At 52.9% G+C, this 20,033-nt stretch overlaps 1 protein-coding gene across 1 annotated transcript in view; it reads left to right on the top strand.

Annotated features, from left to right (window-relative positions):
* The window catches only part of Gpc1 (glypican 1), a 28,192-nt gene extending 16,893 nt beyond the window's left edge, over positions 1 to 11,299 (top strand). The window contains exons 2-9 of the mRNA XM_028755431.1: positions 4,470 to 4,628; positions 6,032 to 6,423; positions 7,081 to 7,246; positions 8,149 to 8,279; positions 8,415 to 8,534; positions 8,632 to 8,765; positions 8,967 to 9,142; positions 9,447 to 11,299. Coding sequence (XP_028611264.1) covers positions 4,470 to 4,628; positions 6,032 to 6,423; positions 7,081 to 7,246; positions 8,149 to 8,279; positions 8,415 to 8,534; positions 8,632 to 8,765; positions 8,967 to 9,142; positions 9,447 to 9,679 — 1,511 coding nt within the window. The 3' untranslated portion in view covers positions 9,680 to 11,299. The remainder of the gene's footprint in view (positions 1 to 4,469; positions 4,629 to 6,031; positions 6,424 to 7,080; positions 7,247 to 8,148; positions 8,280 to 8,414; positions 8,535 to 8,631; positions 8,766 to 8,966; positions 9,143 to 9,446) is intronic.
* Positions 11,300 to 20,033: the final 8,734 nt, after the last annotated feature.

The following is a 20,033-nucleotide window of genomic DNA, read 5'->3' as shown; positions in this document are numbered from 1 at the left end:
TCTTGGTGATGTTGTCATTTGGGTGAAATGGGCTTGGGGATCATGTAGGAATCCAGGCGGGTGGAAAGTATTGGGTTTGTGGGGGAGGATTGTGCCTGATGCTTCTCGAATTTCAGAGATGGAGTTGAACTGTCCTCAGGTGTGACCCTCGGGACTAGACAGGTTTGTTGGGGAACAGGAGTAAGCAGTAACGAAAGCCCCCTGGAGCCTGGGGCAGTGAATAGTCCCTCAGAAGGTTGGTCCATTTGCTCCAGGCTATCACATGCTGGAGACCCTCAGCCTCTTGGGGCTGGAAAACCCAGGAGCCCAGAAGGCTGGTATATTTCTCCTGCCCCATCAAAGGCCTACTCTAGGAGCCAGCAGCTGGGTAGGGGAAGGTAGCCTATGCCTCTTCCCTGTGGTGCTGAGAGCTATCTCCTCTGTATGTTCCTACACTCCCCAAGCCATGCTGGCTGGAGTGTTTTGGGGACCGTGAGGGAAGCAGGCATCCCCCTGTGAGTACAGGACACTTCTGAAGGGATGGGCTGGAGGGGGTAGCATGACTCTGCATTATCTTGAGAAGGGTGGAGGGCTTCAAGGCATTGGGTCCCCGAGGTGTCAGGGGAGGTCAGGTCAGAGGCATCTGTGGGTAGCATCAGGATGCTGGACTCTGCTAAAGCCCTGGGGTGACTGCGGATGATGACCAAGAGGAATGCTGCCTCTGTGAAGGAGGAGCAGCAGCTGTAGCTGTCAGCAGGTGGCAGGAGGGTGTAACCCTGAAAGGTAGGAAGCCACAGGCTGTTGTTGTCTGCTCTGGAGAATAGTGGGGGTGGAGGGTGCTGGCAGCCAGATATGGGAGGAGGTAAATGAACAGTTGCTGCCCCTGGGTTTACTGCAATGGGGTGCCGTGCTGAGTGTCACAAGAAGCAGGGGCTTTGGAATTTGGGAGGCTTTGGGGTAGGGGACAAGGCTTAGAAAAGAGACTAAGGTGGAAGAAACTTGCCATGAACCCCCTTCCCCAAATAAAACCTGAGAGTGCCAGGGGAGGGCAGTGCCCCAAAAACCCAGGAGGGAAAGATCTGGAAAAATGTAACAAACTGTGATAGAGATGGGCGGGGTCAGTGGGGAACAATACTGTCCTGTCTCTCCGATCCCACCCACCTTCAGGGCTGGGAAGGAGGAAACTGCTGGTGGGCTCGTCCCTTTAGGGTAGAAAATTACATTTCCCCAGGGAGAGAAGGTTCCTTTCCTGGAAGTGTAGAGAGCTTGGCAGAGCCTGCCTTTGGTGTTCTGATGTTGAGCAGTACCCGTGGTTCCAGTCTCAGCTGGGCTGGGGCTCAGCAGGTATCTAAGAAGCCTCCTATCTTTGACCCTCAGCAAGCAGCTCTGCCCTGCATGGGCTTCTGGGCAGCCTGGCCCAGCCTGCCCGGGGCCCTCAGGCCGGTGCCCGGGCTCTGGCTCCGTGTCTTCACTCCCGTGTTTGTCCGAGGAGGGAGGGAGGGACGGGGGCGGTGCTGGGGCAACTGGAACAGCGCAGGTTGCCGGGCTGGCTGGGTGAGGTGGCCAGGCAGAGCCAGGGGACTGCAGGGGATGCCATTGGATGGGGTTGTTCATAGTAGCTGGCCAAGAGCCTCATGGGTCCCTTTCATCCAGAAGCTGCCATGGAGTGGGGCAAGTTTCTGTTTCTGAGTGTGTGTTCATATTTAACTTCTTCCTGTTTCAGCTTTGTTCTTCTGTCTATGTGGTGAGGGGTGGCAACTGGGACCACCAAGATGGAGAAGGATGTCAGGGGAGCAGGAACCATGGGAGGGGCCAGCAAGTCTGTGCCCACCTCTCTCTTGCCAGTGATCTGTTTGTGCAGCCTGGTCCTCAATTTTTCCACCTGACACCTTTGGCCTGCACACATGGTTTTGCCCCCAAGTACCCCTGTCCCAGCTGAGTCCAGGATGTCCCCATACTGATACCCGCAGCCTCCATCCCCAGAGCTTCTTCCTGGCTCACTGCTGGAATCAGGCATGGATCCTTCTCTACAATGTCCCCCATGATTCCTCCTCAAACAGAAGTGACCTCTTAAATCCCATCACTCAAAGAGAGATGTGGGCTGTATCATCTCAGTCCAACAGGCCATGGCCTGGAGCAGAGCAAATGGAAAGCCCTGCTGGGCCCTGCACCTTGTTGGGCCAGCAGCCTGCCTGCTGATGGATAACCTTCTGCCTAGCCTTCCCTACTCTAGAAGGAAAGGAATCGGATGGATGCAGATGAGGGGGCGGGGCCCGGGCTTGCAGCTCACAGCTGTCTGGGCCCCACCCCAGCCCTTTCTTGAGGTGGGGTGCTTGATAACGTATTGTTTCCAGGACCTGCAGCCCCTGTGAAAGGCAGGTGCCCTGGGCAGGAGGAAGCAGAGTGGTGAGAGTGGAGGGTACCAGGTAGGGGAGCGGTGGGAGGGACACTCAGGCAAAAGGGTGACTCCCTTTTTTCTTGACTCCTCCAAGCACTCTTGGATCAGAATACAGTTCCCTCTGTCATTCTACCAGCTGTCCGCCACTGCCCTGCTCTGTGGGTACTGGGGACCCTGAGACCAGGTGGGACCAGCCTGTGAGGAAGAAAGTCCCCACAGGGTTCTGGGATGAAGCACAGCTCCCATACCTCAGGAATCAGGAATCAGGAGGAGGGGCCTCTAGGCCAAGCCCTCAACCTGAGACCTGGGAGAACAGCCCTGAAGGTTGTACTACCTGGGGGTGGAGGAGTGGCCTCTAACACCTCCCCGGAGGTTCCCATCTTCAAGAGCCTTGGCATCTGGGGATATATACCTTCCATGTCAGATCAAAGTCACAGAGGCCACACAGTTCCACTCAGCAGCATGTACACACACACACACACACACACACACACACCATCCCGCACACATAAATGCTTGTGCTTACTACGTGCTAAAGACAAGGATGCGATCCTATGACAGGCTCTTAACAGTAAATTCAACCTCAGAATCTTTCCTTAGTCAGGGATCTCCACTCCCAGTTGGCTTCAAGGGGATGAGGATTCATAGAAACTGGGCCTAGGCCCCCTAACACATAATGGCCTCATCCTGAGGTCGAAGATTCCTGCCCCCGCATACTTCTTGACATGGTGCCCACTCCCCTCTGGCTCAGAGTCCTCCAGCCCTGATGGCAGCCTGCGTGCAGTATCACATCCTTGAGTCCTTCACACCCCAGCTTTCCCATCCCCTCCTACCTTTTTACCAAACCATCAGCAAGGATAAGACAATACAGTCTTTGGTACCCAGGGGCCAGCCCTGGCACCTACTCTGGGCTCCAGAAACACTGCATCTCACTGGCTCCCCATAACATCAAAGTCAGCATTCCTGCATGACAGAAGCTTCTAGAATCCCTGCTGACCCCTGCCTCTTCTCAGACCTTCCACCTAAGGCTAGGCCCCTACCCCTGCCTCTCTGTCTGATCCACCCAGTTCCTGTAGTGGCTGGAGGGCTCTGTCTTCAAGCTCAGAGACCGCAGTGTGACCCTGTGAGAAGGGAGTGGAACAGACTGGGGTCAGAGACAGGCCCAGTGAGTCTTGAGTAACTCAGTCCCCCACTGGGACAAAACCCAGTCTCCAAGCCTCAGATTCCCTGTAAAAGGTGTTGCTGTAGCCTTAGCAGAAGGTTTCTTCTCCCGTTGATGTTTTCTTAAGCTGTCAGGAGATTCTTCTTGGATATGGAGCTCCCTAGTGTGTGCTGTAAGGGCTCCATGGTGGACACTTTCTATCTGCAAGTGGCAATCGATATTGTCTTGAATGGTACTGCTGCAGTGCCACCAAGGGCTGACAAGTCAGCTCACCAGCCCAGGATAGATGGTCGGGGAGGGAGTTTCAGCCAGAACACTATGGGGACTGGGAATGTGTCCAGCTGGTGGGAGCCTTAGGCCAAGATTGAATGGCCTCTGGTTGGGACCCAGTGCCTACACAGAGCATGCTTTTCTTCACCCCAGAATGGTACCCAGGGCCCTTGCAGAATGCTGCCGCAGGCCCTGCAGAACTTTCATGGAGCACTCCACTCTGTTGTCGTCAGTCAGGTGTGGAGCTAGGTATCCTCTGGGCTGGGCCAAGAAGAGGCTGAATTTCTTCTTCCTCCCCTGGGCGAAGGCACCTGCCAGGCTTGAAACCCTCTGCCAGGTTTCCAGCTAGGTCGGGGAGCCTCTCCCTCTGTGTAATGTCTAAGCTGGCTTTCAGGGAGTCCTGCTATGACTCTTATATTCTTGAGATGCTGGTACTCCTATTCTAAGGCTCAGCCTTCTGATAACTCACAAACACCTGTGGTACCCAACCCCTGAATCTTATCAGGGGCCCTGGAAGGTCAGAGACACCAGGGCTCAGCCTTGCCCTATGTGTCCCCATCTCTGCCTTCACAAAGGGCTCCTACCCTGAGCTGAGCCCTGTCTTAGGCAGTGCATCTTGGGCCACTTTTCCCCCTCACGCCACTCTTTGCCATCCCACAGGTGAGCACCTGAGGATCTGCCCCCAGGGCTACACCTGCTGTACCAGTGAGATGGAGGAGAACCTGGCCAACCACAGCCGGATGGAGCTGGAGACTGCACTCCATGACAGCAGCCGTGCCCTGCAGGCTACACTGGCCACGCAGCTGCATGGTATCGATGGTGAGTGGGGGCTGGAGGGTGGGGACTAGTGAGTGTGGGGTGGGACCCGTGGGTTAGGTTTTGGATGGTTAATGCCAGAGAAGGGTTTCCCTCTTCCTGCTAGGCTTGAATAGAACAATGAACCCAAGTTGTCCTAGGGAGAATAGACCTGCCCCTCAGAGGGGAATAGCTGAGCTTGGGGTGCCTCTATGTCCCCGTTTCCCTCAGGACCTACAGAGGGCAGGCCTGCATCACCTGCATCTTCTGGGGTGCCCGTGGTAGGCCAAAGATCCCAGCTCCCATCCCCTGGTCATGAAGCTCAGACCGAAAGGCCGAAAGAGTGCAGGGCCTGCCCTGAGGTGACTACCTCTCAGCCGGAGGCAGACAGACTCCTGTGTGCTTCAGAAGACCAGGATAGCCATGTTTTCCATCATTTACTCACAAAGCCCTCATGTGCCCTCACTGCATATGGGCAGAGAACAGCGCCCAGTGATGGAATGCTTCACAGGGACTGTATGGGGCCCTGGGGTCCTAAGAGTCCCCTAGAAAGTCCCCTCCATAAGCAGAGAGGTTCACTGACTCCAGAAGGGATACAGGGCCCAGGCAAAGATGTAGTCCCTGCAGCGGAGTGGAGCTGGGAAAATACGAACTGCGAAGTCGAAGAGGGGAAGCATATACAGCCTGTCTAACCACGGCTGGGCCGTAGCTTCAGGGGTTTAGAAATCCCAGCAAATCAGGGAGCCCTAACCATCTGCAGACTCTGAGACTTGTTGATGAGCCTGCCTTTGTTACTCGGTGTGGGAGGAAGGAGCTGAGCAGTCACAGACCTTGATCTCACTTCCAAAGAGGATGCCTCAATCAGGGTTCCATCCCGGGGACGCAGAGGACAGCTACATTTCCCCGAACCTCAGAATCTACAGCACACATTCCCACGTTCCCGCCCTCACCAGAAAGTCTCCATCTGGGGTGCTGGTTTGTAGCAGGGCGGGTTTGCTGGAGTGCAGGAGGAGGAAGAGAGCTGCTTGGGACTGAGAGCATTGGGGTGGAAGAGAGACGGGGCAGTTGGCAGCTAGGCAAGGCTTACTCTGGTTCCTCTCCCACTACCCTCACTACAGTCCCTCTCAGAATCAGTGAATCTCAGCATCTGTTGGTTCCTAAGACCTAACTCAGAAATGGCCTCTGGAGCTAGAGGCCTAAGTCCACAGGGGCCTATGACCCTAGAGAAGATACTCCTGACTTCTGTACCTCTGGTGAGGAGGGACAGGTCTCTAAGAGCCCGAGGAAGCCTCTGCAGTATGGTGTCCAGCTTTTATTGACTGCATAAACAGATTCTGAAAAGCAGGGGGTGTTCTGTCAAGCCCATGAGTAGATTGGCAGAGAAGCAGAGCCCCCTCAAGGGGTCATTGCCTCTCCTCTGTGCACAGACCACTTCCAGCGCCTGCTGAATGACTCGGAGCGCACACTGCAGGATGCTTTCCCAGGAGCCTTTGGGGACCTGTATACCCAGAACACTCGGGCCTTCCGGGATCTGTACGCTGAGCTGCGCCTCTACTACCGTGGGGCCAACCTGCACCTTGAGGAGACACTGGCCGAGTTCTGGGCACGGCTGCTGGAGCGCCTCTTCAAGCAGCTGCACCCCCAGCTGCTGCTGCCTGATGACTACCTGGACTGCCTAGGCAAGCAGGCAGAGGCACTGCGGCCGTTTGGGGACGCCCCTCGAGAACTGCGCCTGCGGGCCACACGCGCTTTTGTGGCAGCACGCTCCTTCGTGCAGGGCCTGGGTGTGGCCAGTGATGTAGTCCGAAAAGTGGCCCAGGTACAAATACTGCCCAGGGCTCTGAGTAGACCTCTGGGAGTCCCTCATGCTGTCCCCTGGGTGCTTGCTATCCCCCACACTCAGCCCTGTTCTCTAAACCTCCTGACCCTTCGGCTCATGGCTGCAGCCCATTGCTTACAATGGGTCCTCAGATGTGAGTCTGCTTAAAGCTATCCATTCCTTAGACAAATGCGGCTGTGGGCAGGGTGGAGAGGGCCATTGGTGTGCTGGGCTCAGGAAACAAGAAAACGATATAGCTGGCCCTTGAGCAAACTAAGGCCTCACAGGCAAGCTTGGTAGCTCACTGAATTGGACAGTGCATGGCAGACCCACGTGAGGAAAGGTATGGGGAGGGCACCAGCTTTAAACTGCACTGCCCCCATCTTTAGCTAGGTGCGGTAAGTCACCTCCCAACCCCTGGGCCTCAGACATCTGCAGCGAAGCCTAGTGACAGCAGTATGCCATACTGTCCTGGGACCGTGACACTAAAATGTGTATCTGAGACAGCTTGAGCTAGGAAAGCCCCACAACCCATTAGAGCAGAGCCTAGATGTTCTGGTTTGCATCCCAAGCCCTTCACATTGGGGCTCCCTCAGGGCTAGCTGGTGACCAGGTGCTCAAGGACTACATGGAGGCTCAGGCTGCTTTGTTCTCCAGGTACCTCTGGCCCCAGAATGTTCTCGGGCCGTCATGAAGTTGGTCTACTGTGCTCATTGCCGGGGAGTCCCTGGTGCCCGGCCCTGCCCCGACTATTGCCGAAATGTGCTCAAAGGCTGTCTTGCCAACCAGGCTGACCTGGATGCCGAGTGGAGGAACCTCCTGGGTGAGCCCCCCCACCCCCTAGGCTGTCTGGCCTGTCCTTGGTAGCACCATACAGAAGTCCTGGGAGCCAGTAGTCCCTGGTGTGGGCCAAATGAAGGCTTGAAGGCCTGATATGGGTGGGACTTTGGGAACCAAGGGACAGATTTTATTGTCTCAAGGCATATGGTAGAATAGCTGCTTCAGCATGCATATACACCAACACATAGGTGATAGGTGGCAAACCCATACATGTACATATACTTAAATATGCACAATCTGGCATGTATGTATGCTGCACACAATGGGCCAGTCCGTGTGGTGTGCACAGGTTCTCTGCCCATCACAGGTGTACTTATGTGTGCATGTACTGGAATAAGGTATATACATATGTCAACACTCATGAATCACTGTACCTCTGTTGATATGGGGCAAATTAGCATGCATACATGTCAGCACTGGTACGTAGCTGGCATGAGCTGGTTAGTATGCTGATCTGACAGAGATGTTGGCACTATGAGCCAGTGTGTGCATGCCACCACATCTGTGCTGTATGAAAGAACGCACATGCAGACACACAGTTCATGTGTTCAGGGTCTTGTGTGAAGCACATCTACATGCATACATATGTAGGCACATGGTGGGCCAGCAGCTATTCATGCATGTCAGCACCTGCATGAGCTAACATGAGCTAACATGGAGACGAGCTAGGCAGGCTTGCCAGATGTCCTGTGTGTTCATGGGAACCTGTGTGTGGGTGTCCACCATTGATGAATGCTCCGAGTTGCACGAATGTAAGCTGGTTCAGTCAGAATGTGAGCTCATGTGACCCTCTGCTGACCTGTACTTCTGACTGGTGCTGTTGAGACTGTGTATCATTAATGTGCACACATGATGTATGTGCATACGTGTTAACACCTCTACCAGACTCTATGGTGCTCATCACTGACAAGTTCTGGGGCCCGTCGGGTGCAGAGAATGTCATTGGCAGTGTGCACATGTGGCTGGCGGAGGCCATCAACGCCCTCCAGGACAACAAGGACACACTCACAGCTAAGGTGTGTGAGGGCTAGGGGTAGGAGGAGGCAAGGGAGCGTGCCACTGTGAGCATTGGAGGACCTGTCCTCAATGTGGCCCTACCTGGGCCTCAGAAACCCTGCTGTACCTTCAGAACCCCTTTGGTATCTCCCTAGGTCATCCAGGGCTGCGGAAACCCCAAGGTCAATCCTCATGGCTCGGGGCCCGAGGAGAAGCGTCGCCGTGGCAAACTGGCACTGCAGGAGAGGCCCTCCACAGGTACTCTGGAAAAGCTGGTAAGTGTCCCGATCTCAGTGGCCACAACATAGCTACATGGAGGGCCATAGGCAGCCTGTCCCCAGGCTTCTCACTGGTCTGACTACCATCCAACAGGTCTCTGAGGCCAAGGCCCAGCTCCGAGATATCCAGGACTTCTGGATCAGCCTCCCAGGTACACTCTGCAGTGAGAAGATGGCCATGAGTCCTGCCAGTGATGACCGCTGCTGGAATGGAATATCCAAGGGCCGGTAGGTGCTCACCACTGGCCACATCCTCACAAATGCCCAGAGCATGGGAAACTGGCCTGGAGGATCCCACGCACTCACCAGCTCCCAGCAGTGATCCTGGATCACTTCGGGTTCACTGCTTCTCAGGGTGCAGTGTGCCTTGCTTAGATTCCTTTGCGAAAGCTAACGTAATGAACTGTGGCTCCGGCTGCCCTGTTCCAGGTACCTGCCTGAGGTGATGGGTGATGGACTGGCCAACCAGATCAACAACCCTGAAGTGGAAGTGGACATCACCAAGCCTGACATGACCATCCGGCAGCAGATCATGCAGCTCAAGATCATGACCAACCGTCTACGTGGCGCCTATGGTGGCAATGACGTGGACTTCCAGGATGCCAGTGAGGCCCGCCAGGGCTAGGGTGGGCTGGGGAGGGATCTGCCCTGCTCAGAGGTGGAAGGGTACAAGGCCTCTCCAGACTCCCCTGCCAGGCCTTCAGCCCTTTGCGCTCGTGGATGCTGTAGGGGCCCTGTGTCTTTGTAGCACAGTTGAAGCCCAGCTAGGATGTCCATCTGGCTGTCATGAAACAGGTGGGAACAGTAGGAACTGTGTCTTCAGGCACAGCAGGCCTCAGACTCCCAGTGTCACCTAGCACTCAGGCGCCTAGGTCGGAAGAGCCTGCTGGAGCCTCCTGTCTTCCCCAGGTGATGACGGCAGTGGCTCTGGCAGCGGTGCCGGATGCCCAGATGACACCTGTGGCCGGAGGGTCAGCAAGAAGAGCTCCAGCTCCCGGACCCCGTTGACCCATGCCCTCCCCGGCCTGTCAGAACAGGAGGGACAGAAGACCTCAGCCGCCACCTGCCCAGAGCCCCACAGCTTCATCCTGCTCTTCCTCTTCACCTTGGTCCTTGCAGCAGCCAGGCCCAGGTGGCGGTAACTGCCCTCTAACCCCAAGGACTGTCTTGGCCAAATCATGCAACAGACCATATTTAATTCCCTTGGCCTTCAAGGTCCAGGGCAGGATAAGGAGACAGTAGCTCTGAGTGCTGGGGCAGGGTGCATGGGGTCCTGGCCTCCTGGGTCTGGCCACGCCTGTCACCCTAAGCTTTTAATTTTGTATCAGGTCAGCTGCAAGCCAGTGTCCCCCAAAAGCCATGTATTTCAGGGACCTCAGGGGCACCTCTGGCTGCACACTCCTCCCCTACCTTCCTGCACCACCCCAGAAGCTCATGAGGCCAACCAGAAGGGTGGCTGTTAGCTACAACCCATCGGAGACCTCAAGTGAGCCTGTGCCTTCCTCTCCTGCCTCTTCCCACTGGGGACTCCCCACCAGACCCCATGGGCCACAAATGTCAGAAATAATTAAGGCCCATCCCGCAGCTCCCCGGAAGCCTGCAAGGGATGCCAGTGTGTCGCTGACCAGGCTCTGGCAGGGCCTTCAAGTTTATGCATGATACCTTCTACTCAGAAGAAGCTCTGCAGCCAGGATCCCCACACACACCAGACCAGGACCCTGTGCCACTGTGGAGCTCAGTGAATCTGGTTCTCAAAAAAGACCCACTGTGGGGTTCCTCTCGTGTGAGATGTGTGAGGTGATGGCTGGCATGGCCACACTAGGCTCAACTCTGCCACACTGTTGGAGGGTATATTCTGTCCCCTCGGATGGGCTCACAAAGACTGGCCTTGGGGATCCACATGAGGAGCCTTACTTCAGAGGAATAGCCAGCCACATCTAGGCCCTGTCCCAATTAGAAAGGTCACCTGGCCACAGGGGTGCTGGGTGGCTGTGAAACTTCAGCTCAGGGTCAATGGGACCTGGCACTGCAGAGCAAGAGGATGCCTGGGCCCCTTCCTGACCCAGGCAGCTCTGCAGGAGCTGGGGGAGCATTGACAGTCAAGGGCTTTTACAGACATGCACATTCAGACCCTCAGTGGCCTTGTCCACTGAACACTACATCTCAATCTTCCTTGACAGCAGTGGAGAAGCTCAGGGCATCACTTGGAGTCTGGTAAACTCCTGTGGCCTTGAGACCTGGGGGCACCTGGGTTACCAAGGCTGTCAAGGCTCCATCTTCCCTTCCAGGGAGGGCCTTGGGGATGCTGAGTTGCTATATCCAGGAAGACAGTGGTCCTGACATGCAGAAGGCCTGGAAAAGGCTGCTTACCGCTTTTTTTTTTTCTTTCTTTCTTTTTGTCACTGGGTTAGAGAGGCCACTGCCATAGCACAGCACCAAGGCCTGCCCAGTAGTCGGGTTCTCTTGTCCAGGAGAGATATTCTCCATAGTTGGTGGATTTGTTGGGCCCATGCCCTGAGCACACTCCCCCAGCCACAGCCCTGCTAGTGCCACTCGGGAAGGGGCACCAGGAACCAGACCTGGGCTTTGGGATGAGTGCCTAGGTGTCAGGACAGCAGCACACAAGCTGTGCAGGGCAGCCAGGATAGTGGCCAAGCTACTGTGTCCTTTCTCCATGAGGCTCCCTGTCACTTGGTGCCAGTGGGTAATGTGTGTTCTTTGAGTCCTTGTATGAATTAAAGGCTGGAGACCTACAGTGGCCATGACCTCGTGTTAACTGGTAAGACTGGGTGTGTGTACATGTGTACATGACATGCACGTGACAGCACAGATCGGAGCTTGTTGGAAAGGGGTTGAAGATGGGTTGCACCTGTAGCAAAGTCCTGAGGTTTCCGCAAGGTGGCAACCATTGAACATCTCCAAGTCCTGCCTGGGAAGATGCCTGTCTGTGCCAACTGAACATGCCAACATTCATGGGAGAAGGGTGCCAGGAGACCAGAGCTAGCCAGCCTGTGTGGGCTCCACTAGCCTTCTACCTCTTTAACCTACCTCAGTGTACATGTCATTGTCTTAGCCATAGAAAAGTTCTCGTTCCTGCTAGGGTGCCTCAGAGCCGTGTGGGGAACAGGGATGTCCTGATACACCAGTCTTTCCCAAGTCTATCCTACATCTGCAGAAACGTTCTAAGTAACTTAAGATACTCAGGGCTAGTTCACCCTCACCTCAAGGACCTGTCCCTGTGTACATAATCCCTGCCTCCATTGCTAGGAAGCTCACTCAGTAGCCCTGAGTTAAAGAGGCCCTGCTCAGCCATGTGGCATGCGTGCTTTAACTGGGAGTTGGGGCCCACACTGCTGCCCAAGTATGTTTTACAGTGTTGCCATTCAGTGGGACCTATGTGAGCACAGGGAACAGGGCCCCAGCCCACATGCTACTGGGACACAGCTCCCAGAAGGGAGGCTCCTCCAAAGGGCACAGCTCTGGCTGGGTATTAGATTCCACCCAAAGATACTTGCAGTGCCCAGTCCCAGGGTAGCAGCTGCGTCCTCGCTCTGCCTTCTGGGAAGTCCTGGGAAGCCCTAGTGCCAGGTAGCCCAGATTTTTCCCTGGGAGAGGGGAGGGGTGCAGTTCTTTCTCCTTGAGTGGCCAGGATAGATAGCTATGGAATGGGGTAGAGGCTCAGTAGAGCCTCCCTGTGGGGAGAGGTGGGCATGTGGGCGCTCGGTGGTGACTGTGGATGGACGCCATATCAGGCAGTCCAGCAGGCTCTCTTCCTGGATACCTGCTTCTGCTCTGGGTTGTTTTGGGCCTGGACACTCTTAGACACCTGGTTCTTCTGTTCCACGTTCTTTTTGTCCTGGACACTCTTTGACACCTCACTTTTCTGCTCCACATTCTTTTTGAGCTGGACGTTCTTGGACAGTTTGTTATTCTGTTCCACGTTCTTTTTGTCCTGGACACTCTTGGACACCTCATTTTCCTGCTCCATGTTCTTTTTGAACTGGACATTCTTGCACACCTGGTTCTTCTGCTCCACGTTCTTTTTGTCCTGGACACTCTTGGACACCTGGGTATTCTGCACCAGGTACTTTTCAGACTGGACTCTGAGGGACATCTGGGAAATCTGGGACATTTGGAGAGCCCTCCCTGTCAGGAAAAGGAGAATACATAAGACAGATGTCCCACATAGTCAGCAGCTAGGTGCAGGACAGGACAGGACTAGCTCAATGGCTTCCACAGCCTTGCCCTTTGAGTGCCAGACAAATGCCGTGTCAGCCCTTTTCTCCTCTAAGTCCTGCCACAGTGCTCCCCAAGACGCTAGCTAGGGAGGAGTCCCTTCTTTGTCATCACCAGCTCTCAGTCTTCCTTAGGCAAACTCAGGAAGGCACGGGCATCCTGAACAGCCTAGTGATGGCAGCCAGCGCCCCTGTGAGCATCCCACACAGCTGCAGGCAATCTTGCAAACTAGTGTGGTGCTTTTAGACCCTACACATGCACTCACCCAAACTCATCCATTCACATGCCTGTACATTTCAAGCCATCAAAGAAGGATGGTTAGAGAGCCAGTGAGGCAACGCAGGTGGGTTGGTAGGGTACTAGGAATCCTAGCAGCCAAACCATAGAGCTTGCATGATGCTTGACTGACACCATGGCTGCCTGGTGAGGAATGGGGACAGTTGTTGCCCAGCAGGCTCTCCCACTGTGGGGAACCCCTCCCAGATGAGGGCAGCCCCATGTACACATAACTCAGGTGGATCCACAAATGAATTGCCCCAGAGTAATACTTCAGTGACTAAAGACATCCCTTTCATATATCCCAAAAGGATGAGTGGGAGCACTCATTTCCAGGACAGACTTACTTCTAAGCTCAATCTAAAATAGCACTGAAGTGAACCAGCCAAAAATGTGTAAGCCCTCAGAATGCAAAGCATCTGTCTATGCAGTCAACCCAGCCACCCTGTGTGATGAGATGTTATGAAGTATGGCTTTGAACAGGTTACAGGAGCACAGTAGACTGCTAACATGAACCTCTTTCTGCACAAACATCAAAATGGGGGGGTTGTGAATGTTTCACAATCAATGGTACCTACAGGAGATTTCAGACAGACAAAACCCTAGGTTGGGGGGGGGGGTTAGTCATTAAGAGCCTATAGTAAACAGGCAGATTCATGTGCCAGATGCAGACCTACACATGTGGTGGAAGCTAGAACTGGAGCCCCAAGTGATTGAACGTCATAGAGCAACAAGATTCTGCTTCTCAGGAGAGACCAGGAAAGCATATGCTGCTTCCTAAGGCCACCCACAAAAAGGCAGTGGCTGATGATGGTGTGTATAATGAACAAATATAAAAGGCTTGGGTCACCCACAGAGAAGTAATGAGTTCCCCTTGAGAAAGAGAAATCAAAAGGCTCCAGAGAGGTAAGCTGAGATTTGTAAATCACAACATGGCAAAATAGTTTGCCACCAGATCCAGTGCCCTGAGAACCAGCCCACAGGCAAACCTAAATAGTCTATTGGTGTTATCAGAGAGAAATGGGAGGAACTGGAAGCTATGTGGTTATGACAGCCCTTTGTGGATAACCAAAAACAAAGGATTAGACAAGCCTCAGAAGAAGAGGTGACTCATCAGAAAGCTCATTTAAAGGCACAATAGCCAAAAACTATCCAAACCTTGATGTGAGTAGGTTATGATGTGAGTAGGTTATCTGGAGCTGTAAAGCTGAAAGCATTCCAAGCAAGATCAACCTGAAGATGAATGCCTGAAACATAGCCAGGCTAAAAGTCAGAGATGAGGAACTGTAAAAACAATGGAAGATCATTACATACAAGGGAGTGTGTGTGTGTGTGTGTGTGTGTGTGTGTGTGTGTGTTGGGAGGACATGAAAGGAGTTGGAAGGCAGAGAGGGTGGGGTGGGAGTGATGTAAATTCAGTACTCAAGTATGAACCACAAAATAATTACATGAAAATTTAAACTATACTCAGCACTTGGGAGGCAAAGGCAGGAGGACCAGGAGTTCCTAAGCCAGCATAAGACACACACACAGCCTGTGAGGCTGGGCCAGAGGGACCCAACTCTACACCGTATATGAAATTCATCTCAGCATTGTGTGATGTGTTGGATGAGAGTAGCACCTACAGGCCCACGTGTGAATGCATGGTCCCCAGCTGGGGGAGCTGTTTGGGAAGGATTAGGAGGTGTGGCCTTGTTGGCAGAGGTAGGCTTTGAGGTTTAGCTCTTCTCTCTGCCTCGTGTTTGTGGGTCAGATGTAAGCTCTTAGCTACTGCTCCAATGCCATGCCTCCTTGCCATGCTGACCACAGACTCATGCTCTGAAACTGTGAGCCTCATAAATACTTTCTTCTACAAGTTGCTTTGACCATGGAAGGTAACTAAGACAACCTTGAAGAACACATGTGGGCTGTCAGAGAATAGACTTAAAGATAGATCCCATGCAAAACTAAAAGACGACCCAAAGTGTCTCTATTGACCAAACAGATGTCCAGTCCAAATCATAAGGTCACCATATGACCATAAAGGTGGCAACTCACCAAAGACATATAGCAGTTGTAAGCAAATGTGCACCTAACATTCATGCATGGAATATAAAAAGCCGATGCTGGCAGGTCTGAGGACAATGTAAGCAGTGACTTCAGCAGCCCAATCCTGTGAGGCATGAATAATCCAGACAGAACAACAAGGAAACAGCAAGCTTGAAACATATTGAAGACCAGGTGCACTAAGAAACATGCACACAGATATAACCCCATCCGCAGTGTGCGTGCGTGTGTCTCAGGCATGTGGATAACCCCAGGGCAGGTCATATGATTAAGACTTTATCAATATATTTTCTAATCACAAAATATAAAACTAGATATCAATATTATGAGGAACTTGCAAGATTCACAGGTATATGGGTTGTGAAGAAAAAGTTATAAAGAGGGGAGAGAAAAGGCAGGGAAGAAGAGAGATGAAGGGGAGGAGCTAAGGACACAATTTCATCTGTGATAACATAAAAATTAAAAGATTTAAATATAAATATAACCAAATAAGTGAAAATTCAAACACATTGACAAGTAAAAAGTCATAAGTACACCAGGCAGTGGTGGCACATGCATGCATTTGTTCCCAGTGTTTGGGAGGCAGATGGAGCTCTGTGAATATAAGGCCAGCCTTGTCTATAGAGCGAATCCCAAGTCAGCCAGGGATACACAGAGAAACCTTGTCTCATAAAAAAAAGTCTAAGTAAATAAAAGAATACACCATGATCTGGATTGAGGAATTGGAATATTCCTAAAATGCTGATAGTATCCAAAACAATCTACTAATTCGATGTAATATCTATCAAAGTCCCTATAGTATCTTTCATAGAACAATCCTACAGTTGTCATGGGAGCACAAGAGACCTTTGAGAGCCAAAGCAGTGTCTGAGGAAGAATACAGAATAGGGAGCTATGGGGCTGTTCTGTTTTCTATTTGAGCCTGTTACAAAACTAAAGTAATTGAAACAGTAACAGTACCAAGGTAAGGGCAGGCATGGGACATGGCTAAGGATACAGGCTCCATCCAGCTCATCAACAAGGCCAGGAGAACACTGTGCGGAAATGATGCCGTCCACTAAGCAGTGTGGCCTGCAGAGGACTCGTGGCTTCACCGTCAGGGGAAACCAGGATCTGGGAGAAACACAAGGAACTGCATGGCCTTCCCAGGCTTCAAGGGAACAAAGTAGAGGAAGTCACAGCCCTGTGGCTCCAGCTAGACTGTCTGTAGTACAGACCCTGGCCACCTACTCCTCCCCCTCCAGAGAACACAAGGTTCTACAGAGAACCCTGGTGCCCATGTTCTAGGCTTCCATCTCCACCACAATCCAAGTTCCCTGTTGCCATCCCAGACCCTCTTGGGTCCATCCACAGCTCCTTTGCCTCTACTCCCAGGCTCTGGATGGCCATCTGGTGTAGACGCTGGCAGCAGCCCACTCTCCCAGAAGTCCAGGTGTGGAAGGGGGTTGAGAAGAGGTGGCCAGCCTTGCTGCTCTCCAGCCAGACTCCAGCCCCATCCCCCAGACCTTGCCCTCCCTTGCTACCTCTATTGTGGAGTCGTAATCCCGCTGTGCCCATAGCCTGCCAGGTCTTGCCTCCCTCAGAGCCCCTCGGACACAACTTGTCCCTATCCTTGCTGGCCTAAGCCATCACATACATACATCTCATCCCTGGCTCTCCTCCCACGGAACCCTCTGTCTTCACTTCCCCAGCTGACCTGGAATCTGTGTTCTTGGACGGATTTGCCACACTCCACGTCTCACCACCCTGCCTCCTCGCTTCAGCCTTATCCCCTGTGGGCCCCGGAGGTCTCAGGTGAAAAGCAAGGCACCTTTTACCCAGAGAGGGCTAGAGCAGCTAAGTCTAGCCCAAAAGAGAACCCAAAATTCCAGGTGAGTTTTGAGAAGGGGGTTCTGGGGAGGACAGACACTGGGCCCCACAGGCATTGGCACCTGGAGTGTGACCTGAGAACCTATCTGGGAAAGGGAAAGAGGGTCTCCAGGGAAAGGGCTCCTTCCAATCCCTTTGGGAAAGTCCCTAGTTGCCTCAGCCTCATAAAGTAAGTCAGTCTCTGCCCCCCTTTGTCTTCCTTATCTTGCCAGCCCAGCTGACCCCCGAGTGTTCTGGTAACAGGAGCACACAGGCTGGAGCAGAGCCATGAGCACCTGGACACACGCTGTGTCCTTTACACATTCAAGTTCCTGGGCAAAGACTGGAAATCATCAGGACATCAGCTCAGGGGCAGCCTGAAGACAGACCTGTATGTCAGGCAGCACTGAAAAGGCTGAGTTGGCTCTGCTCTGCTCATGGAAATCTTTCCCACTTTCCCTGACCTCGGGATGCCTGATGGAGGCACATGAACTCTCTTAAGCAAGCTGGACCCTAAACTGCATCCTGAAATTCTGCCGCTCCAGCTCAATCCCCCCCACACACACCAAGCCAGGAAATGCAGGTCCATCCAGGCTGGTGTGACTACCCAAAGGCTGCCTGCCTGAGTTACCTTGGGAAAATGCCAACCCTGGAACAAGAGAAGGAAACAAGTCTCCCAACAGGGATGGAATTTAGATTCAAGGTGGAGGCTCAGCAGATGAGTAGCTAGGGCATGGGGCAGCTAGAGACCACCAGAGACAGGGCGGAGTAGCTGATGGGGTTTGAGGCAGCTCCTCCCCCTGCTGTCTCACTCCTTCCTTGGGACAGCACAGAAGGTTCAGCTAATGGCCATAATACTATGCAGGAGGCCCCTAAGATAGGACAACCGCTGGTGGCAGGAGCCATGGGGTAAGTTCTGAGATGCTTGAACTTGCTCCTAGAGAGGGCTGGGTTGACGTTTCAGTAGACAGCAGGTATCTGGTAGAGAAGGCCCCTCCCTCCATCTGACCATTTGTAAGCCTCTCCTACTTCGGATGCCACCTGCCCCAGAATACCCACTATATCTACAGATTGCCTAACAGCACTGGGGCCAGGAGCCCTACTGTGGGTGAGGAGAGAAGAGACTCTGCTCTGAGCACCAGCTTTGGTTACAGGGAGATATGAGTTGGTTTGTCCATCAGACAGGAAAATGTGTCACAACCCGGCAGGTTGAGGCCACATAACTTAGGAGGGGTCCGCTGCAGTGCACAGGGAGAGCATGAATGCCAGCCTTCTACCTTGGGGAAGACCTGGAACCTTTCTGTTCCAGGCTGATGATGAAACCATGGGTCCATCAAACAGTGATATACTAAAATATCTGTGGACACCTGGGCAAAGTCACCCCTGTTTACAGTCCCATCTGAAGACGGCTCCTTCAACTTGTCAGGGTTGGATGGGTCTGGCAGCATAACAGAGGCTTTGAGGTGATACCACTCAGGCTGCAAGAAGCTGCCTCATGGGTGAGAAAGAAAATGGAGTCACCGCCATGGAGGGCTCCATGTCAGGGGGTGTGAGAAAGAAAACCAAAGAACATAAACATCACGCCAACCAACATGGACAGATGTCACATAACGTCACTCTGTGGCATTCACCACCTAGAGCACACTTCAGGACATGGGGAAAGCTTTCTGGAAACCAACAGAATGGATGAAAACCCAAAGAGTGTGTGCATGACATCTTTTGTAGACTGAAGGATAAAATGGCCTGAGGAACAGTCTGGCACTCGGGCCACCCTCCAAGTGTAGTGACATTGGTCACACACTGATTTTGAAAAGATGGGACCAGCACATTAGAAAATAAGCTTTAGGCCACATTAACTGCCATTCTGTTCAAGGCAGGGATTGGTGGAGGGGTGTGTGTGCATGTGTGCAAGGCATCCTAGAGTGCACTGATTAAAATCTAAATATAGCCCCAAAATGCTCAGAACAGATATGGAGATTAATGTGATTGTCACTATCATCTCCTTTTAAACCATTGGAGAGTGGCTGAAAAAAATTGCTCAGAGCAGCACTGGCTGCTCTTCCAGGGGACTCAGGTTCAAGTCCCAACAACCACATAGCAGCTCACAACTGTCTGCAACTCCAGTTCCAGGAGAGCGGGTGCCCTCTTCTGGCCTCTGTAGGCATAAGCCATGCATGTGATGTATATAAAGACATGTAGGCAAAACATTCATACAGAATATAAAAAATAGAGAGTAAAACACGGTAAGGTTTTCATTTGAAGGCAATGTTGCAGAACAGATACAAATATAAGGTGCCCGTGGCCTTGTTTGGAGTGGGGGATCCCCACACTCTTTGGCATGCATGTATGTACACATCTGGCTAGTCCTTGCATGTTTGGAGAGGTGTGAGCCCATTTGGAAGGACACACAGCATGACAATGGCCCTCCCTGGTATTGGGGTAACTATCACTTGCATTTGCCTGCTTTTGTGTTCCATGTGGAAGTGTGATAGACAGAATGGAAGTGTGTCATATACACCTAGCGGCTAACATGGGCAGCAGCAACCCGGCACCTAAGCCCCCACTAGCACTGGCTCTCTAGAGCAAGGAGCTAAGCAATCCATGGTGACAACTGAATGGGGGCTAAGGGACACAGTTCCAGTCACTGCCTTTCAGGAGCCCCTCTTGGAAAGCCACCTATGGCTGAGTTCCATAAAGGGACAGCTTCTTCCTCTGTCCATGGGCTTCCTTGTCCACATACAAAAGCCTTGATCATCACCTCTGTGAACCTCCACCTTGGAGTCGAAGTCAAAAGCCAGGCAGCAATATTGTTGTGCTGCTGTTGGGAGAACGACTGCCCTGCTAGGGTCTCCCCAAGCCCTCCAAGGCTCTATGGTCCCCTTCCCACCTCCTCCTCAGTCCTGTGTCTATCCACTCTGCTCTCTGCCTCATATCCGCCCCAGACACGCTTAGGCCTGTCTACACTTAGGCAAATGTCAGATGCTGCAATCCTCACTACTTGCTTTCCCCTTCTCTCATGAGAAATCGGGTCTTATTCCCCAGGGCAGACTTGCCAACCTTGGCCATACCACCTTGCTGCATCCCCGTCCC

This window comes from Grammomys surdaster, unplaced genomic scaffold, assembly GCF_004785775.1.
Source record: "Grammomys surdaster isolate TR1022 unplaced genomic scaffold, NIH_TR_1.0 126059, whole genome shotgun sequence".
NCBI classification, from domain to species: domain Eukaryota; kingdom Metazoa; phylum Chordata; class Mammalia; order Rodentia; family Muridae; genus Grammomys; species Grammomys surdaster.
Note: the sequence above shows the minus strand (reverse complement) of the source record. Positions and strands in the feature narration are given on the sequence as shown.